The 12,319-nt window shown below is 34.3% G+C and overlaps 1 protein-coding gene across 2 annotated transcripts; it reads right to left on the reverse strand.

The window, feature by feature from the left end:
- Positions 1-1,087: 1,087 nt before the first annotated feature.
- On the reverse strand, positions 1,088-12,319 carry LOC138328366 (tumor necrosis factor receptor superfamily member 6-like). Of its 2 annotated transcripts, XM_069275143.1 has the most exons (10): positions 12,265-12,319; positions 10,192-10,357; positions 9,364-9,569; positions 8,477-8,553; positions 7,906-8,004; positions 7,308-7,358; positions 4,774-6,816; positions 4,264-4,518; positions 2,418-2,552; positions 1,088-2,091 (listed from the first exon to the last, which is right to left on the reverse strand). In XM_069275143.1, exons 2-7 carry the CDS (start codon positions 10,336-10,338, stop codon positions 6,449-6,451), a joined length of 948 nt encoding a protein of 315 aa, XP_069131244.1. In that variant the 5' UTR covers positions 10,339-10,357; positions 12,265-12,319; the 3' UTR covers positions 1,088-2,091; positions 2,418-2,552; positions 4,264-4,518; positions 4,774-6,448. The 2 variants fall into 2 exon arrangements, with proteins under 2 accessions (XP_069131244.1, XP_069131243.1); XM_069275142.1 differs by lacking the exon at positions 4,264-4,518.

A 12,319-nucleotide genomic window follows, 5' to 3' on the forward strand; every position in this document is an offset into this window, starting at 1 on the left:
TAAAGTTAATCTAAAGAAACAATCATATATTGCAATAATAGACATTCACAGTATATTCCGAAATGATTAAGTACATGTATAATTTTTGACTGCAATAATCCTTTAATTTCATGCTTTTGATATGTGGTAGACTTAAGACAGGGACAATAATGATAAAACTTTTCAAATCTACTTCACAGCTTTTGGAGACGCATATATATAAAGGGATGTAACTATATTTTGTTTGTAATTTTTTTACGTCTAACACACACCTCGCACAACATACACGCAGCACACCACATACATGGGAGGCCGTCCTTACATGACCATAGCTGTTAATAGGACGTTAATTAATCAAACAAACAAACAAACAAACTTTTACGTCTACATTTTGTTGTTTTTTACGTCCTATTTAAGGTCAGGGTTATTCCATCGTCATTTAAGGACAGGTCAGGTTGAAGAGGGAGAGGAAAGCCGGAGTACCCAGATAAACCATCGTCTTACCTGGCAACTGCCCCATATGGAATTTGAACTCGAAACCCAGAGATGAGGAGGTTGTAGTTATATAGCTAAGTAATTTTGCTAAAAAGCAGAAAATGCTTACACTTATGGGGTGATACGGAGTCCTCTTTTACTTATATAATTTGCATTGAATATTTTCGTCTTCTCTTTGGAATATTGTTAAATCATCTCTTTCCGTTGTGTCGCCATAAGTTGTCAGACTGAAAGGCAAATGATGGAACACACACAACATTTTTAGTCGAGTCAATATTCCTTCTGTGACGTCATTACCTAAACACTGAGTTCTTCAGGGTGACGTGATATGGCCAACATTCTTCTTGTAATTAATATATACATGGGATGACTCTATTGGAAGGAACTACATATCTAATGTAGAAATTATGAACCTTTGATTCGGTCTATGTGGTGTTTTACCGCCTTGCCTTTGTAGGGCGTATTACGGTCATTATTTAATACTATATTGTATATGGACCTCGACAAAGGTCCATAATTGGTAAGTATATTAGACCTATAGATACTTCTAAAATAAATAGCTGCGGGCTCAATAGGGTCAGGTGTGAGCTAATGATAAGCCAAATACAGAACACACAAACTATATGCTTAATTAGAAATCCTAAAACTATTTTAGAGTCTATGTTGACTATAGGTGGGTTGTTCTCTATACCATCATTGTGTCAAGTGAAATTCACTATATATTACACGAGAACATTTCAAACCTACATTATCAGGTATATAATCAGACAAACAATTGTTATTAAATAATACTATAACTGTATAATTCATATTATACCCATCAAGTTTGACCAAATCAAATACTTGATCTTAGTATATATATAATAGTAGGTAGATATGTTTGACATTTTTGCGTTCTACAACATTTTGGTTTTATATATTTGATATATTCATAACACATTGATACAAAAAGATAGGATACGCTATTTTTTTCAAACAAGAGTTCGTCACAATCACAAAGAATGTATCTCTAGTATAAAAAATATAAGCTTAAGCACCTTTATAGCATGCCAGCACCCTTTCAATAGTAATACTGATTCTTTATGTATTCTTTGATTTTCACCAGATGTGGCAGTTCACTCACACCAGAATCAAATGATCATTCTGTACGTTTTCAACATATAAAATGTTTACATTTCTGATATAAATAATACCTTATTACAGAATGCAAAAAAAATATCAGATACGAAAACTTCTGGCACATCTATTCAGTCGAATCTCGGCATGCACAGTAGGAACTAAGACGTATGAAAAATAAACACTTAGAAAATTGGAAACTAAAAAACAACCATACAAAACAATGTTTTTACAACTATTTTGAAAACACACGTGGTAAGCTTTTAGATAGTTCAAGCACTAGGTGACAGTTTATTCATGCTATGGTGTCCCGGAGACACTATAGTGATCTGGGAGACCAGTAGTTGTTTTTGGGATACCATAGTACTACATGGTCAAGGTCATATCAAGGTCAATTCATCAACCGTGTTATGGTGGATCATAATACAATATTTTCGTGTTGTGTGTAACTTTTCCTTGACCTCCGACTGACCATTGACATTTCCGTTTCATATTCGTACTCTGTAAGTAAGCAAAATGAAAGTATAAGAACAGTTACCATTCCCATTTCGTATTCGTACTCTGTAGGCAAGCAAAGGACAGTATGAGAACAGGAGTTGGCAGATATATGGAACAAGAAAAATAGTTTGCAGGAATTAGAACAAAAATGGCATTACTGCTAGATGTATAAGTCCGTGTGTACTGTAACAATTAATATAAGAAATAGCAAATTACATCATAGCATTGATAAAAATCACCACTTGTGCAGAAAAACACACTGTGAAGTGTTCATCACTTTCATTTTGAAAAATGAAAACAAGAAATTAGAAGAAAAAACAACATCTTACTTCGCCGACTTCTGAGGTATCTGCGCATGCCCACAAAACATGCGATGATGACGAGAAGAGTGAAGGCGATGATACCAATAGGAACGGCGATTCTAATAACAGGATTCCGTCTCCAGTCGTCAGGATCCGGCCCAGCTGTATAATAGTGATACAGATGTCAGAAAGAGGATAGGTCTGATTTATCAAAATATCATGATAAAAACTTTACTAGTAGAGATAATGCGCGTTACTGATTCCTACATCACAATTCAGACATTTCGTGATCACCCGACTATTTTTAAGAATGATAGCAAATTGGTGTTCATTGTTCAATACACCGTTCAGGTGATAGTAAAGACCATCATTTATCTAGTAATCATACAATACGCCGATTCCGTGATACAACATTCAGTCAGTTTAGTCATGTGACTTTCATCACCACGTGACTTAATTTAGGGCACATTTGAAACAAAATGGCGGCATATGTAATGATTGAACACGGGTGGAAAATTACATATCATGATAGAACAATTAACATTAATTATCAGAACATATTGTATTAAATTTAATCTAAATATGCACGAAAATTGAATTTAGACACTTCATAAGGAAATGACATGTAAATTACGGCATCAAATGGAGCTGTCGCCTAGCAGTTGGAAATCAGCGGTATCTGACGTCTCACTCACAAATATTTCATAACTTACCTTGGTGCATTTTCCCAAAAATCAATAACAAATAAGAAACACAAAACATAACAGTTTATCTTAGTTCCGTTATCGAGCAAGTATTACCGACTATGACCTTTACCCGGACATTGGTATTCTCTGCCTATAAGTGTCACCGCCATGACGGAAAAATGTGCCCTAAATTTTTCGCGGTCACATGACCAAATCAACGTTTTCTACCTCCCACCCAGAAGAGTTCCTTGTATCCCGGAATCGGCGTATTATTTATTTTAACATCTTCCATTTCCAATGAATCACAGTTTCAGTGCTTCCGTTTACATACATTATTTATAACAATGTCTCTCTGTGTCCCAATTAACAATCACCGAGAATAATATACAAAAATCTAGATCAAAATATCATACAACTTTACAGATCCTAAAGCATTCATAACAGAACTACTTATGATTGATTTTTTATAACAAAAGAAAATGAAGATGAAGTGAGCAAGAGTAAATTCATCATTTTGAAAAATAAATTTGCTAAAAACATTTGCGAAAGTTATTTAAATTGTAGCTTCAGCAGATTTAAATATACAATAATATACACTTTATTAAGTAAATCACAAAAATTAAAAGAGAAGAAAAATGATTATCGTGCACAATAATTATGATATCTTTAAAACGTGCCCAAATATATAGTATTATAATCATTAGCAAGAAAATGTATGGAGTCGTCATCATGAGGCCTAAATTTCGATTCAATACAACTAGAGACCGAGACCAAAATTAATTACAATTTTCCTATATGTTTCATTGTAACATTAAATTATGATAAATTTTTAAAACCTATCTTAGTTGACAAGTTTCCATGGAACCTTATCAATTTCAATATCCAAGAAGCAATTTCCGAAAGTTTCAACCCCGCATAATCGTCATTGATACACGTTAAAATACATACATGTAACATGTGCAAGTGATTGGATTCGATTACATGACAAGTTCGTGCTACGTAACGATATCGAAATCGGATAATTGCAAAACATTCCTAATACATAAGCGCACAATCAAGGGTATATGGCACATTTGAACTTTGATCAGTTTTATCTGTAGGAATTTTGTAAGTTACAGCTGTCAATTGTACCGCAAAACAACATGTTCAACATAAACATGTATACAAGTATATTTGGTCCTACTTACGAAACTGAGAATATTTGACTGCTCGTGGAACAGTGCTTTAATTCAAAATTGTTTACTTTCATTTTGAACTAAAGTAAATATGGCGACCTCATAGTGTCCTGATGCACCTTAAAGGTATAACGGTACATTCTGGTTGACTGTACATGTGTTGCTTAAAGTTGGGCGTTGTTCTCTCTGTAATCTTCAGAAAGTCTCTGCAGGCCTGCAGAGGCCTGTGATTGGGCAGTGTCTTTTCCTGAACTGCCTCCAGTTTTACTATGAAATAATCTATTGATATAACGACAGTGATAGTAACTCAAGATATCGAAGTGCTCGACTAAAATTTGGGAGTTAGCTCCCTTACAACATAATCCCATTTGTACCCCCAGACATATTTATGCAAACGTAAACAGTGTTACACCTTTTCCTAGTCGATAGTATCATCGTATGATTGTAACAATTATCTGATAATATCACAGCGTAAAAATTAAAAGAGTCCAAATTAAGCATGTGCAAGAAAAGATTGCTTACCAGTAGTAGACATTCTACTCGGATCCAAGTGAAAGTGAACCGGGGCGTTATGCTTTCCGACGATTTGCTCGAACAGTAGAGCGATGTCCAGAATGGTCAGCAGTAGGCTGATGTCATGGTCAACTACCCATGACCACCAATACACTTGTCTACCAAATTAACACATCTGTGGTCGAGTTCTTCCGTGTTGTCTTTGTTTGTTTACAATAACAGATCGCGTCTGTCAAACCATATCCGGTTTACTTGGCGGGAAATTTAAAATCTTTACGCACTCTAATAACGAACTAGTTTTATGTAAATCAAATGACTTCACGTACTACAGTGTATATAGGATAAAATACAAAGTATAAAATCACACGGCAATTATTGTTCATTGACAAACACTACACACAGTCACTGCATTTGTATATCTAAATATATATGGTATGAAATATCACATATTGACCTTCGACAGAGGGCACACGTGTTGCTGGTCCATCAGCAAATCGACTTAAAGACAGCTACAAATCAATATTTTATCGCGAAACTCAACTGAGATGATCAAGAGAGAAGAAATACAGAAAAAGAAAGTTGAAAAGTATTTAGTAACGCCGGCTTTACATTGTTTTTTATACACCGTGAATTGTCAACAACATCAAAGTAAGTGGCTGCGCTGATCAAGACGTTTTTATCCTGATAATTTCAAAGAAATCACAATAGGCCTAAAAAATATGAAGACCTTTTTTCTTACTTGTTGGGATGCTGCCACCTTGATTGGATCTGTAAGCAACTTTTGATCACGCGAAGTCCTTTTCTCATTATTAATGACCAAATACTTTTCCGAAACGGCTATTAATTTTTGAAATAGGAATGTGAAATGAGATAGACAATTTTTGTAGAGCCGCAAAAGTTATTAATTTACCGTTAATACTACACGTATCATCACCTTCTGAACAATTTTATTGAAATAAATAAAATGTTAGTTTTCATAACGCGGGTCGTCTTATATAAATGTTTCCTGCCGTCGTCCTAGATACCGCGCGGAAGTTGACTATCACTGCGCCAGAAGGCAAAACAGCGAAATGACTCTCCACTGTTCTCATATATTACGCAGGAAATCTTGCATATGTTTGGTGTTGTAACCTCATCTTAAGCCATCTGTATACATTTTCTGATGTTATACATGTTTTTAAGAAACCTTCATGTTTTGCTCCAGAAAGGTGGTGGGCCTTTTAAGCCAACGTACAAACGAATATCTTACTGAATAGACTTATTTTATCATACGTAGCATTTCATGTTCACGTCAAAAACCTAATGAAAACCAATAGATTAAAATTTCACATTTTCAGTAGCAGAAATTTATGCATCCCACGATCCCAATCCCGTATACCCCAGGAGTCATGATCTAAGTTTGGATATCTAGACCCTCAAAAAAACTGGCAAAGGTTTGTAACATAAGTACGAAACTGCATGATGTAACATTCTTATTGATTGCATAAGTATTAAACACTCGCGAATAAATTCACATTTACAGTATTATGCCATAAACTACCATTCTTCAAGATTTCCAAGAGGTGTTGCCAACCTTAGTATAAGATACATATAATGGCAATGTCAACTAAAATACAAACCTTTGTTAGCTTTTTTGGGTCCTCTTAATATCCCCACCCCCACCCTCGACTCCTGGGGTCTAACATTACACGGGATTTTCTGCTATATCCTCTGTATCTCCGGAGCTGTCGGCTTTGTCGGAATGCCGCTCTTTTTCCATAGCATCAATGACGTCAAGACGTTTTATTTTCCTCAGTCCGTTATATAGCTTATCGTAAGTTGCTTTATTTCCGAGCTTTTTCTTCCATTGGACCAGTACCCTAAACGATATTTCCCTTGAATTTCCACGATGATCTGCAGTTATTATGGCTAATTCCGTGTCAGTAATTCCTAGCTGTATTCCCAGGGCACGATAGTCTTCTCCTGTGACTAGACGTGCAGCCGGGGTTACGAGTGCCTTCTCTGTCAAGGGTTCGGGTATTAGTATATCCAGTAGCGGCATTTCAACATGTACTGGAAAAAAGATGTTATCAAGATTCTAAATAATGCATAAATAAATGAATAAATAAATAGATAACTATAGATGAAATTGATTAAAGCAAGTCTGCCATTTGATATGTGTTTACCAAGCTAAATGATGCTATTAATCTCGATTTACGTAATTTATAAGTTGAAGTGCCGATAAACGATAGAAGTAATACAGTGTATATTATAGATAATTATGAAATAAGATAATGTAATTTGACCACACAGAATCTAGTTGCGTAGAAATAATTAATTATCTTTTTCATAATTTCGAGACAAAGGTCCTTAATTTTTATATTAGATAAGTACTTTTTGAAGAAAAAGCATTGGCCATATGACGCCACCCTGAAGAACTAAGCGTTTGGGCAATGAAGTTCATAAAGGAAGAATGACTTGGAGTCGATCTGCTTTATATCAAACTTCAGAGCATATCTAATATCACACAGAAACAAATTATCCCTGAAGAAATTAGGTGTTACCTTCACTGGGTACACGTTGCTGGGGGGCATCTTGTGATTTCTTTCTCTTTTCTGAAATAAACAAAACGTAAACAGAAAAGTCAAACATACCTTAGTTTGCTGAGAACACATGTTTACAGTGATGTCAAAAATCTTCAGAAACGGATACGGTGGACCCCCAGTGATCAAATTATTTGTATCCCAAACTCAAACTATCCGGATTGCGAATTTTATGGACTGACAGATCCCATTTACGAATTCAATTATCAAATCAATTCCTATAACATTCCGTCCGGATTATGAAATTTACAGTCGTCCGGATTGTGAAATTTACAGTCGTCCGGATTGTGAAATTTACAGTCGTCCGGATTATCGCGGGTTCACTATATATACTATTAAACTTTTTTCCTACTCTAGTTTCTTTTAATTTGTAAATATTGTTATTCATGATTAAAATGATGAAATAGATTTTGAGAATGCCATCATTGATACACATGACACACATTGTCAGATTAATTATATAGTAGATTAAATAAATAATGTTACATGTATTTGTTGGTTCTTTATACAGTAAATGTTTTTATTATTGAACTGTTTGTGTTCCAAGAAATCAACTTACTTTTCAATCTGTTTTTCGGACGAAAACAGTAGGATAGGGCTATAGGCGAAAAGACCATCAGCAAAATCACAATCACTGCAAATCCTAGGTAAATATTATCTAAAGAAACGAAAATAAAAAATATATAATAAGTTAATGTTATTGTATAGAAGAAAACACCTATTTTTCAGTATCTAGAACCTACATACATGTACATGTGTAATTAAATGATAGAGTGGTATATTGGTTAAGCCACTCCGCCTTTCATCTAGCTCGGCATGGACGTGAAAAAGGTCAGGAGACACCTATCCGATCACGTCTCCGGGCACTTCGGTTTCCTCCCACTTTAAAAATCCCTTGCGTTCTTTCATTCGGGCCATCGGAAGTGATATGTATAAGTTGTATAACTTATTTCGCAACCGATGTTAAATAAATAAAGTTTATATTTTTTATGTAATAAAGCTGATTTCTTTTACTCAGTTCTCTAATCTCCGCCGGACGGCGCTCCGCTCACGTTGTGTAGCTCCGCAAGGGAGGTAACTGAGACAGGAACTGTTCTACTAAATAATAGAGAAGACACTTTATCACTTACCCATCGGAACCTCTTTGGCTGTTACGTGATTTACTACACCAGGTGTTCGGTTCTGCTCGGTGGTATTGCAAACTGCGCTGTAATGAATAGAAAATGGTGGACTTGGAATATTGTTAAAGTTGTATGTGTCGTAATTTTCTTACTCACGAATCAAGAATAGTGTTTAATATTTTATTCATCACCAATTATTGACAACATTTTGAGAATTGCAATCTTACAATTCATATGCTTAAATTCATTGTATTTACATCTACAGTGCAGTGAAATGAGTACATACGGTCATACCATGAAGCTAATGTGTGGTCTACAATATCATTTTACACTTCTATGGTGTTATTTGTAATTGTAAAGTGATTTCTGCTGGAATGTTTCCATCTAATGATACATAAAACAAGCGGTTTACAGTATATAAGGCATCAGTATACGGTAAGATGTTCATTTGAATGACTCTTACAGTTTAATGAATCAAACCTGATGATCGTAAATAGATTACTGAAAAAATAATATGTCAAAATTTTCGCCAAGTTATGGCACATGTAACTTAAACATCCATATATTTCTGCTAATTGCATTCGATTGTGCCACGCATTTTCAAAACCCAAACTAAGGATGAAGTATTGAGAATAGAAAATACTGAATGTTGTTCAGACTTAAAAGCCGGTGATAGATGTATTGAAAAGAATTTCGAAATTGAATGTCAGTTGCGTGTTGCTGAATACTGTTGAATAAGGAATTTGTCTAATTAAATTCTAATGAAAGAAAAAAAAGAAGAAAAAAAACACACCAGTATTTGAGTGAAATGTCGTATGTCATATTGTTGTCCCCGGTTTTAAAGTTAGAGACATATGTTGTCACGAATATATCTAGTTTTTGACCCTCCGGCCTACCTCAGAGTTGGTACAGGGTATCGACACCTGGTATTAGATGATGGCGTACAAGGCATCCTCTCTTCCATGCCCAGAGCCTCACAATCTTTACAAGGTCTACATTGCTTGAAGGATATGTCTTGGCTGAATGTTTTACCAGCTTCACACGAGACACATCTTTGACACAACATTGCTCCATGCTTTACATCAATTTCTATAGGCTCAACCTGAAAAGATGATGAACACGGGACTGAATAATCATTAGCTATATAGAAAACTGACTGCGCGGATCTTTATGTGGAGGCGTCCGCAGGAATTAAATACTAAATCAACTGGAAAATATTGTAGAATTTTAAGTGACAGAACGAGATAGGAGTACATTGCAATCATCAAACTTTTGACCGATGCAATATGAACATCCATGCCGAAGTAGATTTTTTTCTTCTGTAAATAACATTTATATTTACATTTGTAAATACATTTTAAAGGGACTGTAAGACTACAACATGAAGACGTCAACATAGGATGTCGCATAAAATTATCACTTATAACTTGTCATTACATTATCTTATTTCTATATTGACAGCTTGCCATTGTATGTATTGCTTCTTATTTTGCATACAGCGTAGTTTGCTTGGATTATAAACTGTAATAATTAACGTATACTTAATTGCATTTGAATAAGTATATAATTGATTACTTGAAATGCGTAATAAATTATATAAATGCCATTTTCATCAGTTATTCTAGATGCTATATGTAGCTTAAACTTCAACATATATTTCATGTTTTAATCTACATGTATATCATTGGCTGAATATTTATTATAATGATGAAAATGCTACTTACAGCAAAGGGCACTAATCCCATGCCCACAGGACACTTGTCACATCGCTTACATCGCGGTACTTGAGGGTTGTAATACTTGTGATGTTTAAAGTCACAGTATCGATGTCGGGTCTTCTGTTTCTTCATCTCCCTTTTCTTAGAAGACATAACTAGTTTCTGTTAGCACCTTAACAGTACAAAAGTAGAACATGAGCCTAATTTGAAATATCGTTCATGGTCATTAATGAAACACGATTTAGTTCGGTTGTGAAGAAGTGATGAATGATTTGCTGACCACGACTTTGAAATCTTAAAACCCCGAAAACAACTCTCCACGAATATTTCATATTGTACAGTATGTGCTACCTTTGCAACATAAAACTTGGACAATAATCAGTCTTATGTGGTTTGTGTGACATCATTGTTTTCAAAAATCTGAATGCTAAATTTTTGCAAGTCATGTCCGGGTTGTATTTAGTGTATTGGCAGTGACCCAGTATTTTACCCTGTAAAGATAATTGAAGTAAACTAACATTACATGAATACTTCCCGACCTACTATCTAGTGCAAACATGTCGTGTCTCTATTTATAGCTTCATGTTTGTACACACGCTGCCTTCTATTTTTAACTTCTGGAATCCACCGACGGGTATATTGTGGTCACATATGTACAGGAGAAAGTAAACAGAATATTGAAACGAAGCAAATAGTATTACATTGTTGAATGTTTTCTCCGATACATAACTAACCATCACTATTGTAAAATCCATGTATAACGGGGTTCATACAAGCGATTGTATGATGGGGTTCATACAAATCATTTATATTATCTAAGGTTTATACAAACGATTGTAAGATGGGGTTCATACAAATCATTTATATTATCTAAGGTTTATACAAATGATTGTAAGATGGGGTTCATACAAATCATTTATATTATCTAAGGTTTATACAAATGATTGTAAGATGGGGTTCATACAAATCATTTATATTATCTAAGGTTTATACAAATGATTGTAAGATGGGGTTCATACAAATCATTTATATTATCTAAGGTTTATACAAATGATTGTAAGATGGGGTTCATACAAATCATTTATATTATCTAAGGTTTATACAAATGATTGTAAGATGGGGTTCATACAAATCATTTATATTATCTAAGGTTTATACAAATGATTGTAAGATGGGGTTCATACAAATCATTTATATTATCTAAGGTTTATACAAATGATTGTAAGATGGGGTTCATACAAATCATGATATCATAGGTTTTATACAAATCATTGTATGACGGTGTTCATACAAATCATTTTATGATGGGGTTCATACAAATCATTGTATGACGAGATTCATACAAATCATGAAACCATAGGGTTCATGCAAATCATTGTATGACGTGTTCATACAAATCATTGTATGATGGGGTTCATACAAATCATTGTATGATGGGGTTCATACAAATCCAAATTAATGAGAAATATCTGCTGTAAACCAATTGTCTTTCGCGGTGACTAAATTTTGCGATTTCTGTTCCAGAACCAGTTTGCGGAGATAAACTTTCGCACTTCCCGGAAATAAAATGTTCGTTAATCTACTTTGATCGCGAAAGTAATTCGCATGCGAAAGAAAGTTATTTTACAGCATATTTCATTATGGTTTATATAAAATATTTATGAATATTCAAAAAAAAAAAAACAAAAAAACAAAAAAACAAGTGTTGATCTAGACATCCTCGATACTCCAGGGGATATTATCAATCTCACTTATCCACAACTGCATACTGGCATAGAAAAAACGAAGGCATTTTCAGGATTAAAAAACTCCGGACAATCACAGTCCTTCTGAGAAATTCTTTGAGAAGTCGTTATTTAATTCCTTCGATGTAAATTCCAGAACCAAACTACTTGTCTCAATTATTATCGTACACAGAACCTTCATGTTTGGTCCAATGGTGGATATAATGACAATGATAGTAACCTCTGGAATATCGAGATTACATAGTTGTGTTAAATCCTTTTTAGTAAAATTATTTCAAGATTGATTTAAAACGACTATCGAGTAATTACAACATATACAAATACAAATACTTACACTTTGTTGTTGACCAACTCACCGTGTGTCTATAATCAACTTCTGGTATTTCCAG

The sequence above is a fragment of the Argopecten irradians genome, chromosome 7, assembly GCF_041381155.1.
Source record: "Argopecten irradians isolate NY chromosome 7, Ai_NY, whole genome shotgun sequence".
Classification (NCBI taxonomy): Eukaryota; Metazoa; Mollusca; class Bivalvia; order Pectinida; family Pectinidae; genus Argopecten; species Argopecten irradians.

Bases quoted from the DNA above. Each gene is read 5' to 3' on its own strand.
- LOC138328366 (XM_069275142.1), bottom strand. From the start codon at position 10,338: ATGTCTTCTAAGAAAAGGGAGATGAAGAAACAGAAGACCCGACATCGA. The intron at 8,554-9,363 runs GTAGGCCGGAGG...TATTCATTACAG, and splicing joins TACCCTGTACCAACTCTGAG to CGCAGTTTGCAATACCACCG. The intron at 7,359-7,905 runs GTAAGTTGATTT...TGTTTATTTCAG, and splicing joins TCCGAAAAACAGATTGAAAA to AAAAGAGAAAGAAATCACAA.